At 29.4% G+C, this 19,751-nt stretch overlaps 1 protein-coding gene across 4 annotated transcripts; it reads left to right on the forward strand.

The window, feature by feature from the left end:
- Positions 1-4,850: 4,850 nt before the first annotated feature.
- LOC114409419 (protein FAR-RED ELONGATED HYPOCOTYL 3-like) lies at positions 4,851-11,802 on the forward strand. Of its 4 annotated transcripts, none has more exons than XM_028372875.1 (10): positions 4,851-5,060; positions 7,359-7,427; positions 8,158-10,366; positions 10,440-10,496; positions 10,732-10,800; positions 10,892-10,954; positions 11,037-11,105; positions 11,180-11,224; positions 11,308-11,387; positions 11,493-11,802. In XM_028372875.1, the coding sequence occupies exons 3-9, from the start codon at positions 8,195-8,197 to the stop codon at positions 11,362-11,364; spliced, it is 2,532 nt and encodes an 843-aa protein (XP_028228676.1). In that variant the 5' UTR covers positions 4,851-5,060; positions 7,359-7,427; positions 8,158-8,194; the 3' UTR covers positions 11,365-11,387; positions 11,493-11,802. The 4 variants fall into 4 exon arrangements, with proteins under 4 accessions (XP_028228676.1, XP_028228677.1, XP_028228674.1 ...); XM_028372876.1 differs by having other exon boundaries at positions 7,359-7,413; XM_028372873.1 differs by lacking the exon at positions 7,359-7,427 and having other exon boundaries at positions 8,065-10,366.
- Positions 11,803-19,751: the final 7,949 nt, after the last annotated feature.

Here is a 19,751-nt window from a genome sequence, read left to right on the forward strand (position 1 = left end):
TTTTTAAAATATATATAATCTTTTTATATGAGACTTAAGTTTTTTTATCTTAACGGGTTGAGTTTATGTTATGAGTCATTACATTTTTATAAATTATTAAATTTAATGATATTTAAATTAATTTAAAATTAAAATTAGATAAAAAAAAGATCTACAAATATATTATTTTAAAATAGTAGTTGAACTATTTGTACTTTACAAGTTTTCGTTTCTAGTAATCCGTAAAGTAGGTTACTCTAGTAGAGAGAATCTGACAAATATAAAGGTAAGAGATAAACTTTATCTATTGTTAGAAAGATATAAATATCCATAAAAACTAGATATTATTTATTATTAGAGGAAAAATCATATCTTTTCCTACATTATCTTAAAAGGAAAATAAAGATCTTATAATTCAATTTCACATCTATAGAAGGGAATCAACAATGTTCGGGTAAATGAACTTTATTCCAACCTACTTTAAGATATATACTCTTACCTAACTTGAGTGTCAATGTGTCTTCATGGTTACATTCCACCGCTACACGAGGAGCACATGGAGGAACACCATTGTGAATAGTTTCTACCAAATCTAGTAAGAACAATAGTCAATTTTAGTGAATAAAGATGGGGATTAGGCCAATATTCATGACCTCGAATGTGGACGGGATGAGTACAAAATATTATCTCTAACATAAATCAAGGATGAAAACCAAACTAAGGATTGAAACAAGAATCAAGAATGATGTACTCTCATCCTACCTTGTTGTCATGTTTATTCATAATCATTCCTTATACATTTTTCTGAATAAGATTAAAATATCTTTTAGTGTTTTAATTATTTTAATTTTTTATTTTAATTATTTTCTAAATTTTAGAAAATACTTTTATCGATTCACATGTCTTTAGATTAATTTCTCATATAATATGCTATTATACACAAATAGTTTATCTTATCTGTTACTTATAATATACTAAATTTAAACCTTATCTATATGTTTGTTGTTACTTATAATATACTAAATTTGAACCTTATTTATCTATATGACTACCCCTATTTTACATGGTATTATGTTTTTAAATATACAAATTTGTATCATATTTGCTCCTACGAGAGACCATAAAAAAATATAATTTACTTGTCTATAAAACATACAAAAGCAGCCAATTCACCCTGTGTAAAGCCACGTGCTAGTAGTCAACCATTAAAATTAAATTTTATATATTAAATAAAATGTAAACAAAAGAATTTTAGACCATTTGTTTTGAAATTGCATGATCCTGTTGAACTGTAGGTGATTCTGTTCCAATTTTATGTTTCACTAATTGGTATCTTTATTGTAAAATTGACTAATTATTTTTTGGGTACATGGACATAAAAAAAAGTTGACTAAATTCTGTTTTGATTATTTTTAAAATGTTATTTAATTTTTTTTTCCAAATTTTACTTATTTTTTTCCTTTAAGTGCCTGTGTACTTTTCAAAAATGGATTAAATGAAAATTCATGACATTTAAAGGAGGAATTAAATGGGACATAATATTGAGTGGAATTAAAAGGTGAATAAAAATCAATATTTAACAAAAAAAATAAATGAAAAATAACCATATTGATTACGCATAAAAAACGAAAAAATCAATATTGAATGTAGTAATGTTCACATAAATTTTTATAATTTAAAATTATGTTTTGAACATAATTTTCATTTTTAAAAACTCTAGAAGTAAGCCACCGACACGATTTACTGATTTTTGTTTGTATATAGACGTCATTCCCAAAGTAGTTTTATGGGATCAGGTTCTCTGCAGTCAAATTTTCATCCAAATAAAACCAACTATTAAAATTAAATCTAATATATTAAATATATTAAATGAAATGTAAGCAAAAGAATTTTAGACAATTTGATTTGAAATTGCATGATCCTGTTGAACTGTAGGTGATCCTGTTCCTATTTTATGTTTCATTTATTGGAATCTTTATTTTAAAATTGTCTAATTATTTTTTTGGTACATGAACATAAAAAATTGACTAAACTCTGTTTTATTTTTTTTAAAATGATACTATTTAATTAAAAATGTTTTTCCGACTTTTACTTATTTTTTCCGTTAAGTACCTGTGTACTTTTCAGAAATGGATTAAATGAATATTCATGACATATAAAGGAATTAAATGGAAAATAATATTGAGTGGAATTAAAAGGTAAATAAAAACCAGCATTTAACAAACAAAATAAATGAAAAATAACCAAATTGATTACGAATAAAAAATGAAAATAAAAATATGTGACTATATCTAAAAAGAAATTATAAATTATAAATTTTTAAAAACAATATATTGAATTAGAAAATTCACAATATTTTCGCTCACTACATATATAATTTAGCCTTAAAAATTTAGGAAATTGATCCATAATGCGAAAAGTTTTAAACATAAACACTTTTGCAGAGAAAAATTCAGCTAATTTCTTCCTTTCTTACTTTTTACTGCTGTGGTTGTTTTATTATCATTATTACTGTTATTTGTCATTGATGAAGAAACAAAATAATAGTATAGTTGATAAAATAATAATTAATGTAATTTTTAGCTTTACAACAAACAAGATAAATAGAAACAAAATTTTTCCTAAAATTCGAAAATTAAAAAGGAATGGAGGTAGCATAGTTGAAAATTTTATGGTTAGGAAAACTAGATTAAAATCTTAGTCAAAAGCTACACATTTATTTGAATTTATTTAGAAATATAGTGATTTAATAAATTTAAACTAAATGAATTTCATTTAAAGATTCAGCATTCTAGATAATTTAATTTAATGTTAATTGCCGATTTCTAATACTCTTATTCTATATCATTAATTAGTGATGTTTTAACACTCGGAATCCATACCATTAATTAATGATGTAATAAATTTTGTTCAAGTTGGCTGATTTAAGTGGTAAATCAATTAATTATTTTTTCCTTTTCATCTTTATTATAAGAAATTTTGGACATCAATACGCAAATTGATAAAAATAATTAATTCAACTGATTTATTGAAATTTTAAAAGAATATTATTAATGCACCAATTTTCTCTTTATTAATAATTATTAACTTCTCATGACCTATATGAAAACATTAAAGTTTAAAACATTTTTTTCTTCTAAAGAAAATCTAAGAATATTATGCTTTATTATTAATAAAAAACAAAAATACTTAAAATATTTAATAAGAACAACATAAATTTCTTTTAAATTATTTCTTATAAAAAGGATCGGAAGAAATAGTAGAAAACAACATTTTGAATTAGACATGCACAAGAATCGGAAGAAATTAATTTATTTGACTTGGTCAACTTCAGATTTTACTAAAATTAATGGATGAGTTCTACACTAAAAAGAAAATTACCCCTTATTCAAAACGGTACAGTATAATTTTGTATAAAAATAAAAAATAAAAAATAAAAAAGAAGGGGTCAACATGTTAATGGGTTATGACCCTATGATTTTGATTCTGATACTCATCTTCCTTTTTTTGTAAAAAGGAAGCCCTGCGCAACCATTGATGCTCCATCTATGTTCTTAATGCGTCATAGGTAGGTAGCAAGCAAATATGCTCACATTAAAGTCAAAAATAGAGAAAAGAAAGAAAACCTAAGTGAAAGGAAGTTGAAAGAGAGACATCAAAGAAAATGAAATGAATCTAAAGAAATATGACGGAAAACGTTTCATAAGCATTTAATATATCTTTAAATTGAGCATAACGTTTGAATGCAGTAATATTTTTTCAAATAGAAAAGTTGATAGAAGTTAGATCTTAGATTTATTAGAGCCATATCAGGTCTCAAAGTTAAAAAATACTTATAAATATATTTATAAATTATTCATTAAGGTCCTCACATAAGTAATAAAATCAAACTCATATTTTTTTTTTTAATGGAACAGAACACTTTGAATGGAGAAAATATGTGACTCGATGCACTTTTTTGTTAACACTCAATGCATCTTTTTCTATGTTCATTTTCAATATTTTTTAATGGAACAAAACGTTTTGAATGGAGTAAAATGTGTTTTGTAGTTCACTCACTCAATCTTCGAGCAACAGTCAAAGAAAGTAAATAAAGTAAAATACTGAATTTATCAGATTTTGAAAATTTTCAATTATCAATTTAATTTAATTGTAATTGTAATTGTAATTTTCGCATATAGTATAGGAGTAGGATGATTTTGATCCTCTAATTTTTAGTTTCTCGACTCTCTTTTTTCTATTCTTATTGCTCGACTTTAGTTTTCATATTTCTAAATTGAAAAGTTTAGATTCATTTATTAACTTGACATCTAATATATGTCACAGATGCTACAGTGACCAAACAGTGCTATATTTTTTTGTTTTGTTTTGGGGGAGAGCAACATTGCAGTAATAAAACTTGGAGGAATTTTATGTTCTGTTTAATACAGAGGGAAAAATATTAAATAAATGAAAAATAAAATAGAAATTACAGGTATTTGATTGAAGAAGAAAAAAAGATAATGAGAAATAGAGATGAATAAAAATTATTTTAATTTAAATAATTTAAAATTTAAAAATTAAAAAAATCATATATTTTAGATAAAAAATAAAAAGATATAAAAATAATACATTTCAAAATCCTAAAGAGTCAAAATAAATTTTGTTAAACTTAATATAAGACGAAACTAAAATATAACTTCCAAAATTCACATAAGCCCATTCCGTGAGGTGAGCTTAATTTGCACGCGCCTTGGCATTCATTAGTGTTTTCAAGCAATAAACCGTGAGCGGGAAATGACAGGTAGAGAAAATAACAAGAATAATAATATATTGATAATTTATTGGTATTTTATTATGATAATATTAAAATTATCAAAAGGGGGCATTGGTAAGTAGAAGGTACGCGACACGTGCTGGGGGTCTGGGAGAGTAGAATTGGGAAAGGAAGAGAAGAGAGTGTGTTCGGAAACCCTAAGCTTCACGCATTTGGGGAACCTCCTTCCTCCACTCGCTCATGCTCCTCGCGTGTCTCGACCATACCCTTTTTCTCTCTTTCATTCTCAAACTCATCAACGATCATCTTCAATCTCTTCTTTCAGGTACTCTCTTTGAACACCACGCACCCTAACCCTCTTCTCGATTTCTTCTCTTTTATTTCGCGTTCCACGATCATTAATCAAATTTATGCTTATGTGTGTGTGAGACTGTGTGTGTGTGTGTGTGTGAGAGAGAGAGAGAGAGATGATGTGCACAATGAAGTAGAATTTGGATTGGAATTGGAAGTTTGTATTTTGGTGCTAGTTAGTGTCTATGTGACTCGCTTTGTTTCATTGATTTAACTGTGAAATGAAAACCGCTGGTGAGACAAGAATGAATGGATGAGTCAGTGACTGTTTTCGTTTTTGGTTTGAATTTTAGAGTTAGTTGACTTGTGTTTTCGTGTGTCTGTTTCTTTGACTTGTGGGGTATAAGAGATGAAGGGGCAGGTTGAATTGTGTTGATACTGGGGTTCTTTTTGTTTTAAAAAAAACTAAAATTGAAATGTTTTCAGAATTTTGTTGTGATTTGGTGGCTTAACATAAACCCTTCTTGAGGGTTTCTGAAATGATGTTTCAATTGCAATAGCATAGCCGGTGCGAGAAATGTTCCATCTTTTGGTTGGAGACGTACAATTTATGTTAACGTTGATCTTACAGCCTTTCGAGGTTGTTTTATTGGAGTCCTGACTTTGCTTGGATTTGTATACTATTTTCCACGAGTTTTTGCATGCTATGCATATTTTAGCACTAGATGATGACTGTGGAGCTTAAGGTTTAATCACAATAATAACAAAAAGCCTTTTGCAACTTCTTGCTTCTTTGGGAGGTATGCATTATTTTCACTAGAATACTCCAAATGAGAATGTGAGGCCAACAATAGCCAATAGCCCAAACCCATCTTGTTACCATCCTTGGCAGGGGTATGTTATTTATTTGTCTTTATGTTCTTTGATTCTCTGCTTCTCCATTAATGGGGAGGGATTCAGAAGCTGTGTGATGGTCATATCTTTTTGTCTAAAGGCAGTGAATCATGAATGTATGATTCCAGTGAAGAGAGTTTCAGACGAAGGGAGGAGGCAATTGATGTGAAGGGTCTAAAAATTCCAGTCAATTTCATGTCAATTTCCAGTGCCAAAATCATATAATGTAGATATTAATTGTTTTCTGTCTTTTTCCTAAAATTTTTCTAAGGCTTCAATTCAATTTAAGAATAAAGAACAAGTGAACTGCTTTTTCATAATTGGTGCAGCCCATAATGCTGGGTAATATTCAGCTGACTGAACCTTAGAACTTATAAAGTAGATTTACCAACATAAGCACCAGCAATAGGCTAGAAGAGAAATGTCATCTCAAGGGTTTCTCTCTACCCATTTTTGTGGCATATGGCTGTGTTTATGGCCTTTCTTTGCTGCTTTCCTCATGGCTCGTGTAAAAGGTTTATCTATTATCAATGTGGGAAGATTGGATAGATTTGTAAAGTTTCACTAACTTTTTTTCCTTTCTCCATTTCTTTTTTTCCTGTTATCAGGGCTTCTTATTCTCTCTAGATTTAGCTTCTCTCTCTCTCTCTCTTTTTCTATTTTAGCATACTTATATCTTTAAGAGAAAGGCAGTGAACAACATTTCATATAATCCATTTTGTTTAAAGCTATCTCTATAATATTAAAAGTAGGACAGTCTGGTGCTGAAAATCTCCTGCTATTGCTTTGGATAGTGTTACTGTTAAGGGAAGGGATGATCCTATTATGTTGGTCCATTGTAGACAGCCTTGCCCTGAATTTTCAAAAGGCTGAATGCATGTCCCAAACCTCCCAAAATAATTGTCTTTCTTTCTAATTTAGTCATTTTTTATATCATTATAAAAGGATAAATATGATGACCCACCCACCAAAATTAAAATTTTCTGTTGTGAAATTTAGCCCTTGTGAGTTCTAAAAGAGGTTAAAAAAAATTTAATCCTAGACTTTGATAGCAAAAAAAATTCATACGCTTTGCATGATCACTAAAACCCACTATATAACCCTTTAGCGGCAGTCAAACTACTTGTTCCAAGACACAGCTAGTAGGTGATATGGCACTGTTCTCTGCGCTTCCTAGCCTCACCTCATGCTTACACCGTACAGCACCTGGTATAATTTGCTTTATCAATTTGGGTGGGATTTAGAGTGTTTGGTAGAGAGGGGAAGGATAGAAATAGAGAAGAAATAGGGTGGGTCCTGCACCTTCTACACTCTACTTTAATTAAAATATCTCTCTGCTATTTCCATCTTCTCAACCAAACACACTCTTAAGAATTTTGTACGTCCTTCCTCCAATTTTCTTGAGGTTTATACTCGCTTTTCCACTTTCATGTTTTAGATCAATTAGTTGGTTCCTGGTGCAAAGTGCATTGTTTTAAGGATTTCCCTAAAAGGTATGCAGAGAGTGGTAAGCTCTTCTCCTTTCATGTTTTCTCCTCACCCCTTCCCCTGCCCCTCATTCTGGTTTTGGAGGATCCCTTATTCTCAAAGAGGAGTGCTAGCAACACACTCCCATTGGTTGAAATTCATGTTGGTCCCACTATTTTGAGAATGGGGCCCACTAAATGGGGATTGGGGTCACATATTTAGTGGGATCCACATAAATTTCACACAATGAAAGAGTGTGTTAAAAATAGAGTATTAGAGAATGTTTTGCTAGCATTTCTCATCCGCAAATTAGATCACTATTTATCCAATCTTTGCTTTGTCTAACTTATGAAATTGTGTGGAGAAAATGACTTGATTTCTGTGGCAGCCTTCATTTGCTGTTTGCAAGATCCTAACTGGAGAATTTTGGGCCCTCTATAGATTGTCATGCATCTCTCCCCTAAATTAGGAGCATTGGTTGGTTACTGATTGGTGTTTCAAAATCTGTACAAATTTTCATTATCTATGATTCTTTTCTGGCTATAATGAAGTTATACTGTCAGTTCTCTTATACATGAGTTAACTGCTTTGTGCCTTAGAACCAGCAGAATTATGTTTTTTCGCCTTTGAAGTTAAAATTTCTTGTCATGATCTATATTGCTTTCTTTTGTTCCTAGAAAATACAAAATCACATAGGGAGGCACTGTATATGTTATTGAGGAGGGACTAGTTTACTTGATGGCTTGACATGTCTTTTCTATATAATTCAGTACCCTTTAAACCATCAAGCAGAAAGCTGTTTTCATCATGGATATAGATCTTCGGTTACCTTCTGGTGAACATGATAAGGAGGATGAAGAAACAACTACAATTGATAACATGTTGGACAGTGAAGAAAAATTGCATAATGGAGGTATAGATGGCAGAAATATAGTTGATACTGGAATTGAGGTACATGCTCTAAATGGTGGAGATTTGAATTCACCCACAGTTGATATTGTAATGTTTAAGGAAGATACAAATCTTGAGCCACTTTCTGGCATGGAATTTGAGTCTCACGGGGAAGCTTATTCTTTTTACCAAGAATATGCTCGGTCGATGGGATTCAACACTGCAATACAAAATAGTCGTCGTTCAAAAACATCAAGAGAATTTATAGATGCGAAGTTTGCTTGTTCTCGATATGGAACAAAACGAGAGTATGACAAATCATTTAATCGACCACGTGCACGACAGAACAAGCAAGATTCTGAAAATTCAACTGGTCGAAGATCTTGTTCAAAGACTGATTGTAAAGCAAGCATGCATGTAAAAAGAAGGTCAGATGGAAAATGGGTTATACATAGCTTTGTGAAGGAGCATAATCATGAGCTTTTACCAGCCCAAGCAGTTAGTGAACAAACAAGACGAATGTATGCTGCGATGGCTAGGCAGTTTGCCGAATACAAAACCGTGGTTGGTCTCAAGAATGAGAAGAATCCATTTGATAAAGGTCGGAATTTGGGCCTGGAGTCAGGGGAGGCTAGACTCATGCTTGATTTTTTCATACAGATGCAAAATATGAATTCTAACTTCTTTTATGCAGTAGATCTTGGTGAAGATCAACGTCTGAAAAATCTTTTATGGATTGACGCTAAAAGTAGGAATGACTATATCAACTTTTGTGATGTAGTGTCGTTTGATACCGCCTATGTTAGAAACAAATATAAGATGCCGCTTGCACTTTTTGTTGGAGTGAACCAGCACTACCAATTTACATTACTTGGATGTGCCCTGATATCAGATGAAAGTGCTGCCACTTTTTCTTGGCTATTTCGGACGTGGCTGAAAGGAGTTGGTGGTCAAATTCCAAAAGTGATCATTACTGACCATGACAAGACATTGAAGTCAGTTATTTCAGATATCTTTCCTAATTCCAGTCATTGTGTTTGCCTATGGCATATATTAGGGAAGGTATCTGAAAATTTATCTCCTGTAATTAAAAAGCATGAGAATTTTATGGCAAAATTTGAAAAATGCATTTATAGGTCCTTGACCAGTGATGATTTTGAGAAGAGATGGTGGAAAATTGTTGATAAGTTTGAACTTCGAGAGGATGAATGCATGCAGTCATTGTATGAAGATCGTAAGTTATGGGCACCAACATTCATGAAAGATGTTTTCTTAGGTGGTATGTCTACTGTCCAGCGATCTGAAAGTGTAAATTCCTTCTTTGACAAATATGTTCATAAGAAGACCTCTGTCCAAGATTTTGTCAAACAGTATGAAGCAATCTTGCAAGACAGGTATGAAGAGGAAGCAAAAGCAGATTCTGATACATGGAATAAAGTGGCAACCTTAAAAACTCCTTCTCCATTGGAGAAGAGTGTTGCAGGGATTTTCTCGCATGCTGTATTCAAGAAGATTCAAACTGAGGTTGTAGGTGCAGTTGCTTGCCATCCTAAAGCTGACAGGCAGGATGATACAACCATTGTTCACAGGGTTCATGATATGGAAACAAATAAAGACTTCTTTGTTGTGGTGAATCAAGTTAAATCTGAGTTGTCCTGTATATGTCGGTTATTTGAATATAGAGGCTATCTTTGTAGACATGCGTTGTTTGTTCTTCAATATTCTGGCCAGTCAGTGTTCCCATCTCAATATATTTTGAAACGGTGGACAAAAGATGCAAAGGTCAGGAATATAATGGGAGAAGAATCGGAACACATGCTAACTAGGGTGCAACGTTACAATGATTTATGTCAGCGAGCACTAAAACTTAGTGAAGAGGGATCATTGTCTCAAGAGAGTTATGGTATTGCATTCCATGCGCTACATGAAGCTCACAAAAGTTGTGTGAGTGTTAACAATTCTAGTAAGAGTAGTCCTACAGAAGCTGGCACACCAGGGGCTCATGGTCAGCTTTCCACTGAAGAAGATACCCAAAGTAGAAATATGGGCAAGTCAAACAAAAAGAAGCATCCAACTAAAAAGAAAAAGGTTTGTTGTTTATAAGAACTTGAATTTTACACTCTTGTGTTTTTGCTATCGTGACCTCCTCTTTGACCTGCAGGTGAACTCTGAAGCAGAAGTGATAACAGTTGGGGCATTAGACAACTTGCAACAAATGGTTTGTCCTCCTACAATATTAGTTAACCCGTAGAGAGTGTTTGATCTTATAGTCTTGGGGATAAAAAACTTGTAGATGAAATCTAGGCTTGATGTCAGGATTTATGAATTTATGTGAACATAGAGGGAAAAAGTTATGAAACATTACATGGGAATTCAAACTTAGTTAAATGAATACATGTGTCTGCTTTATTGAAGTAAACTGCAGTTCAGTTAAAAGGAACCTTTTTTTGTAGGACAAATTCAGCACAAGAGCAGTAACCCTTGAAGGTTATTATGGCACACAGCAGAGCGTGCAAGGGATGGTATGAATATGATATACCATAGTTCTAATATTTTATAATATACGTCCGTTTAGTGAGTAAACTTTATACATTTTTTTATTTGATGGTGCAGTTGAACTTGATGGGACCAACACGTGATGATTACTACGGGAATCAACAGACACTTCAGGGGCTGGTGCGTAGAAGAAATTGTGATTAATTTTTCTTATATATTTTTGACAGTGTAGTAATATAGAAACTGAGTTCTACATTTGCAGGGACCAATAAGTTCAATACCAACCAGTCACGATGGTTATTATGGTACACATCAGGGCATGCCGGGTCTGGTATGATTCACTAAAACTAATGATGATTCTCTCTCGTAAAGTTTGATGAATTCTTATACGGTCCAAACATGCAGGCACAACTAGATTTTTTGCGAACTGGTTTCACATATGGCATTCGGGTTAGTATGGTAATTCAAAACTTTTCTAGTTACTATTGTCTTTCTGAAAGAGCACTTCTGTAGTAATGGCTTCATTGTGGCAGGATGATCCTAACGTGAGAGCAACACAGTTGCATGAGGATCCATCTAGACATGCATGAGTGTCACTATCCTTTATAACGAGGTAGTTGATATTTTGAGTCAACCCCAATATTTTGTTGTGATGAAATGAGTAAATTTGTTGAACATGAATGTTTGAAGTTGTGATTCGAATCGTTTGTATTTATAGGGCTGGGGAAACGAGAGCTATAAGCTGATTATCTGGCGTTGAGAATGGAATACCTCGTGCCCGTTTGAGGTTACAATGGAAAACCTCCAAAATCCAGTATTTGTAATATAATACTGTTATATTAATAATATTATATAGGATTACTGCAATTAACCTCTATTATAAATATTAATAGATGTTGTAAGGCTTTAGCGTTCAACCTCTTTTGGAGATTGTTGTATTATATATTTTATTCTTTAGGCTACTTGAGAAATTGTAATTATGAAATATTAGTGATGAAGTATTCGTATGCTCATTTCCATTAGTGCAACAAACGAGTACAATCTTACATTTATAATTTCCTTTTTTCCTTTTGTTACTCTCGATCTTCTGTTTGCAAAATTAAAGTTAATTGGAGATTTGAGGGGGAAATCAACTATGTGCCAAATGACAAATTTGCCCAATTGAAGTTTGTAGTTGTCAAATTCGGATTGCCTTCACTTGGCATTTGGCACACATTTATCCTCATTTCCGCTATTATCTTTATTTTATTTTAAAAATTCAAAAACACTCCAATTCTAACCTTCCCCCAAACACCAACAACCACCCTAACCCTTGTACCCACCGGCGTTTGCGCATGCCAACGCCACCTTGACCCATTCCGGTGGGTGACCCCATCCCCTACAAACCACCATACCGCGACGAGACGACGATGAACCACCACATTTCATCGACGAGCCACCACACCTCCAGCCTCACTTCGCCAGCAATGCCTCTATTTTTGGTTTTTTCTTTTCAGATCTCGTTGTGATAGTGTATGGTGGCGTTATGCGTGTAGGTTATAGTTTTTTTTTTTTTTTTCCAGATCTGGCTGCGGGGAAGAAATGGTGCACCACGTTGACAACCCACCGCACCACCTGCCTCGCTTTCGCCAACAATGGTTGTTTATCGTTTTTTTTTTTTTACAGATCTAGAATTTGCAGTGTTAAGATGAAATAATTAAACTGTTTTTTTTGTCGAGTTTGCAAACAGAAGGGGAAATACTTTAGATTTGGGGTTCTTCATGTAGAGGAAAAGGGCTTGGAAGGATTCGGATGCCATTTTCGCAATTTCTCCTTATCTTAGATTATGGAATTTTATTTTTTTTTTTGTAATTAAAAAGTAGCAATCTATAATAGTTGAAGCAAGTCTGTCTTCGTTCAAGTTTCCTTTCTTTCTTTCATTTGGACGGTCGCCGGAATGGGAGAAGATGGTGGTGGTGCGCTCCAGCAACGGTGCGTACAGGGGATTAGGGTGACTGTTGGTGTTTGTGGGGTTAGAGTGTTTATTAATTTTTAAAATAAAATAAATACAGTGATGATTTTTAACGATCAGTATATTAAATTAATTATTTTAAAATTTAAAATACTATGAGTTAAACGTTTTAAACAGAAAACCAAAAAATATATTTTAAGAATATAAAGAATTAAAATAATTTTTTAAAAATTCAATGTAACAAAACAAAATTAAAATATAACTTAATTGATTAAAAGGGACATTAAGCCCACGGAATAATATTATGTTAAAAAAATTATTTTATTTTTTCAAAAAATAAGACTTGATTATAATACAGGTTTCTTAATTATAATTAAAAGTTCAATTGAATATTTTAATTATTAAAAAATTTAATTAGGTTTTTAAATTTTTTAAAAAATACTACAATCAATCTGATTTTTTACATTAGTACCGCTAGGTTGATTGACAGAAATTATGTAAATAAATATGGTTATACCGATTGTGTCTTTTACAAGGTTGTTTGAAAATTGATGTAAAAATATCTTTTAGATCAATTGCAAATCTTAATGACGACGCCAATTTTACAATGTATTCATGCAAAAAAAAAAAAATAATCTTATTTTACACCGACTATATTAAAATTATGTATAAAAATGTCTATTTCTATGACGGAAAGGATATAATTGGAATTTTTTTAAATAATTAAAAAATTTGATTGAACTTTGTAATAATTGAAAGATTTAGTTGTACTTTATAATAGTTGAGGGACCTAATTAAGCTTTTAATTATAAGTAAGAGCCAATTGTATAATTAAGTCAGAAAATAATTATAAATCTAAAAATATTAAAGAAGCAGTGAAAGAGGTAGAAATTGATTATATTCTAAAATGATATCAAAAAGTGATATTGTTAAAATAATTTACACTGTTAACTAATTCAAAAACATTGTTGATATAAATTTTAAGTTATTATAAAAGTTTACAAACTTTATGATTAAATAATAATATAAAATTATTTATAATATATTGAGATGTTATAAAAGAATTACTAGGTTCGTTCTAACAATAGAGTTTGGGATGAGTTTATCAATTTAAATATCACTGTAATTATGATATATTTTTAAAAAAATATTAGAAGACAAATGATTATAAAATAAAGTTGAAAAAGAGAATGAAGGTAGTATTTAATATATTATTAATTTACTATTTATTAGACTTTGACCTGTGCAATGTACGGGTAAACAGAGAATTTACGTATTTTTATTTGAATTTAATTAGTTTATTTAACTATAAAAATGGACATAAACACCCGTAAAAAATGAATTTTTTTTACTTGTTTTTACTTTGTATTTAACATATGTCACAATTTATATCTTAAATGTATTTACTTTTATTTAATGGAACTAAATAATTAAAAAATTATTAAGAAAATATTTAAAATATGTAAACCCACAATAGAATTAATAGAGCACGTGTAATATTTAACTTCTACATAAACATACATAATTAAATTGAATTGTATATTTATTGTCCTTATTCACTCAATGTAATTATCCCATATATGGAAATAAATATAAACAATTGTCAAAGAATGTGACAAATTTGACTTCAATTTTTTTTTTATCTAATTAACATCACAATTTTATCTTTAGATAAAATGATTATGTGCTGACATTGTAAAAAGTTTAACATAGTTATTCGATCATAACTCATCATATATGATAAGTTTGTTAACTTTTAAAATATAAATCTTAAAATAATTCAAACCGTGATTTATGATTGAATGATAATATAGAATTGTTATATATTAGCAGTGGATAAACATTAAAATCTTATCATAAATGTACTTACCTTTATTTAATGAAAATGAGTTATTAAACAATTTCTACTAAAAAAATATTTGAAATATGAAAAATCACAACAAAATTAATATATAAAGCATAATGTTTAAGGTGTGCTATTTGCTCAATGTGATTGGTCCAAGTATGAAAATAGACATTAACAATTGACAAATAGTGTAACAAATTTTACTTAAACTTTTATGTTATAAAATAGGCAAACCTCATGAAGTAAATCTCATATATGTTATAAAGTTATCACATTTTTTGATATAAAAATAAATATAAACATCATCCATGTAAAATTTGTATACCGTAAATTTAAATATGAATATCTAAGTTGTTTGAATAAAAAAAATAATGATTATAAAAAAAATCACCCAATAAATTTGCCTTAATATGAATACCCATGAAATGTATGGATATAAATATGGATTAACACAATATAAATAAAATATATCACAATTTACAAAATAAAATTTTATACTTTCAAATTAAAAAAATGAATAATGCTTTCATTTAAAAAGAAATTTAAAGATTATTTTATAAAAATTATATAAATTAAATTTAAATATAAATATCTAAAAATATTTTAACATTCAAAAAATAAATTGCTTTAAAATATTTAATCGTCACAATGAATTTATCCTAATATAATTATTTATATAAATATAAATATAGATTAACACAATATAAATACAATACTATTGTGTAACTTTTTTATATAACAAAGTTGCTTGTTAAAATATTAAAAACAAACATGTAATTTTTTTAGTGAAAACTAATAAGCAATGTATTAGAACGAAATGAGCAAAATTAAATCCGAAGTTTATAGGCTAATTTAAATTTTCAATTAAAAAAGCAATAAAAAATTTAGTTCCTTTTGCAAAAGGCATATATTTGTTCACAATTTTCAAACTCCATTTCAACGTTCATTCACACCTACTATAATTTTGAGAGGAGGGAAAAAGAGAAGAAAAAATAAAAAAGATGTTCTCAATAATACAAAGGTTTCATATGGATAGTGCTTCATATGTAAAATTACATGTTCTTAATCGTGTTCTTAAATTCTACTTAACAATTTTTATTAATTCAGAGAGAAAAAAATTAAAATTAAAATATATTAACCTCAAAATTTACATGAGATTAAAGAGAAGCAAAATGAACCAAAGAAGAGAAACTAAGAAAAACACTAAAAATACAACAAATTTCGTCACATATATATAAAGATAAAGATATAAACGTATAAATAAATAATTATTTTCTTATAAATTATATTAACTATTGTATTTAAAAAATATTATTAAATATAATATATTTATTAAATATCATATATGTTAATTAAATGTATATTTTTCATATCAATTAATATATGTTAAAAATCATTAAAATAAAGTAATTATTATAACTTTTTTGGTACAGAATTATTATAAAATTATATATATATATATATATATATATATATATATATATATATACACACACACACACATTAAATACATATCAATTTAATTTTTTATACATAATCTTATTTTTCACAAATAATAAGATATATAGAAAATATAATTAAAACATCAAATATATCATCTTTTAAGTTATTGTATTGTTAATAGTAATATAACTCTTCAAATTCTATTATAAAAATAAATTTATACAATTTAATAATTATATTTACATACCTTTATTCAATAGTTACTAAAAATATAATTAATTAAATATATTTTCATAAATAAATATAAGTTACGTGACAATTTTACAAATATAAGAGAAATGAAAATGTAAATGTAAGTGATATCATAAATTTATAAATTAAAATATCTATGTAGAACTAATGATTAAAAAAAAAAGATAGATAAATATAGGGAAGGAATGAAAAAAGAATATAAGAGAAATGAGGTATGGAAAAATCAAAAAGTTATTTTGCATTTGTCCTTTTCTTAAGAATTATCAACAACATATATTATAAAATTATTTTGTAACTTATTATGTTTCTAATGTTATATTTGTATACACTTTTTTAATTAATTCTTCTAATACTTAAAAAGAACTAATTAATAAAAAAGAAATTATATTGAAAGTCTCAAAAATATAAAAAATTTCTTAATATTTCATTAATCTATTAAATATGAATATTATTAGAATATTTTATACAATTTATAATTATTTTTCTCTCTATCATATCTTATATTTTATTTTTGCACAAAAAAGTTAAATATATAAATTATCTCACATTTTCTTCTTTTCTTATCTCTTTTAATTGCCAAAAGAAATATATAGAAAAGAATGGAAATACAATTTCTATTTTCTTAACTTTACTAAACATGCCCACTCACTATTATAAAAGTGTTTGTTACATGGAAAATTTCCTGCAAATTTTGCAAAAATATCCGCAGGAAACATGTTACTTGCGGATTTTCCTATAGATTCAAATTCATAGGAAATTCGCTCATTGATAATGAGTTGTAGTGGATTTAAATTCAACAAGAAAGTTTCTTCTGGATTTTTCCCCAACAAATTTTGCAAGAAACTCTTTTGTTGATTTTTGTAAATGTAAGTAAATTTCTTGTAGATTCAAAGTCCGTAGAAAATCTACCTCCGAATTTAAAAGATATATTTAATTTTTATGAATATTTTAATTATATATTTAAAATATTCATATAAATTTATTCTGTGATATCTTGAAATTTTTATTGAAGACAAAATATTAACAAAATTTTAAATCATTGATAATAATAATATTAATATACCAAGTATTCTAATTTTTATGATTTCCTAAATTATAAAACAAAGATCTACAATATTGGTGTGGAAAGTTCCAGATAGCATTTCAATTTGTGTTCTTGGATTGAACATAACAAATACACATGGAGTATTATATTAAAGGAGTGTCCTTCTCCTTAGTGCCACCAAACTACACCAAAACACAACATTAGCTCAACTAACCACCATCCAAATTTGGGACACTTAAATTCTAGCTCTCTCTCTGTTGTGTGTGTGTTGGGCTATATCATGGGTAGTTGCAAGGATCCCAACAATGAAGATGATTATCCATAAAATGGTATAAATTGGTAGGGGGAGGGGAGCCTAGGGCCCATGACTAAAATGAAAGGCTCTATGAACCAAAATGGTTCATATGATTCATTAGTATCATTACTACTTTGTTTTTTATGACAATAGGATCTTGCCCTGTGTTTCATTAATTATTACTACCTAGCTTATATGATTGCTAATTAACACATGTATGCAAGGACTTTTAGGAAGTTGTTGGTGATATTTGAGAGACTTGCTAGCTGTGGAATATACATGAAGCAATTATGTGGGAAATTTGTTCACATGAGACCATGATAAAATCAACCAATTGTTCGCATGAGACCATGATAATTTGAGCTTACACATAATAATCAAAACATTCCAGATTTATTCCTTAGTTGTACTAATTAGTGTTCACTTCCAAATATATCTCATCAAATATAAAACTGAATAAAAAAATGTATAACATTAATCAGTATGGAAACTTACTAACGCATATCATATTAATGACATTTTCTCAAATGAAATCAAACCCATCAACTAGCATTAACTCATCAACATTCCTACAAGATTTACAAATATATACTGCTAACAAAACGACTAAAGAATAATTAACACAAAAAACTTTAGAAACAACCTTCATGTACTTAATTACCAACAAATAAACAACACCCTCCCCCCCACCTCCAACATGACTTAAACCCTTTTGCTTCAATTTGGCTAGAATGACCACAATTGCTAGATGTAGTTGTACTCAAAGTAATGTTCACAGAACACAAGTCTAAGAAACCCAACAAGCCCATCATGCAGTCATAGCAAGTAATGATTTTTACTAGAGAAAAAACAATTTGAAACAATTACAGGCTCATAAAAACCTCTGATTTTTCACAATGGCTCCATACAAATCATTCCTTGCATCATAATAAAAAAATGAAGAACCTATTATTAGTCAAATTCCATATGTAGATCATAAAGAATTCGCAACCAAATAAAATATGTTAAAATAACACACCTCTTCCAAAAAAATGAAATACTATCCTATCCAAGATCACTATCTTTGTCATTTTCATTGTCATAATAATGTTGGGGGTGATGAAGGTTGACGAGAAGAAGTGGCAACAAACCCCAAGTGTTCCCATTAAAGCTTGTAGTTGTTTCTTGGTGTCACTCAACTCTTCTATCATTTCTAACTTATCTTGCTCTTGTTTTTGCAATGATTAATTTAATGTATGGATTTGATATTTGATGGTTGACTTGAAGACATAAGTAATGATCTTCCACATTTCCAAGTCCAAATACTCCTCCTTGTTCCCCAATTGTATGTACCCATACGTCCAAGTCAGAAGGCAAGTGATCATTAGATGGTTGGCTATCAACTCCACCTCTCTTAAAGTGAATGTTGTAACAACCCACATTCGTTACATGTTCATTTTACTAATACATATTTAAAACTATCATATAATAATATGAAAATACCTATAATTTTGTCATTGTTCAATCCATAACACAATATACATATCAAAACATAAAGGTATTAAGCCTTAAGGCTTTACAAAACACAAATATATAAGGCATACATTACCAAAAAAGTTCTCTTTTGAAGCACATCCACAATAAACCTCAATATTATACACAAGACCTAAGCTGGTCCTCTTACTACATACAAATATACAAGAATAGATCGAAAGTAGGATTTCATTCCATCTTCAACATCCATGCCCACTTCAGTCATGAGCGGTATTAGAACTTGCAACATCACCACTACCTGTTCCTGTGCCAACCACAAATCATCACAGTCAAACAACAAAAACAAAAAGCGCAAAGGTAAACTTATTTATAAAAGTAAACATAATATATTTAAAGAGATAAGGATAGGAATATATTAACTCAAAAGAGAAATCTAATAAATTTTTTTTTCAAACAATTTCAATAACATTCATTAAACTCTCAAGCCATACTTTAATTTCATATGCAACTACACCGTGAAATGTCATGCAAACTCAAATCCTAAGAGGTTTTCACCTTTGGGCAATCAACATAGATACATCTCTTAACATAGTCTCACTCCCTGGCCATGCAGGGATGACCTACAATTGATCTTGTGGAGGAAGTGTGATTTTATCGAATATAGACAAGTGT

This window comes from Glycine soja, chromosome 4 (genome assembly GCF_004193775.1).
Source record: "Glycine soja cultivar W05 chromosome 4, ASM419377v2, whole genome shotgun sequence".
NCBI lineage: Eukaryota > Viridiplantae > Streptophyta > Magnoliopsida > Fabales > Fabaceae > Glycine > Glycine soja.

Bases quoted from the DNA above. Each gene is read 5' to 3' on its own strand.
- LOC114409419 (XM_028372875.1), top strand. From the start codon at position 8,195: ATGGATATAGATCTTCGGTTACCTTCTGGTGAACATGATAAGGAGGAT. The intron at 10,367-10,439 runs GTTTGTTGTTTA...TTTGACCTGCAG, and splicing joins ATCCAACTAAAAAGAAAAAG to GTGAACTCTGAAGCAGAAGT. The intron at 11,106-11,179 runs GTATGATTCACT...CCAAACATGCAG, and splicing joins ATCAGGGCATGCCGGGTCTG to GCACAACTAGATTTTTTGCG.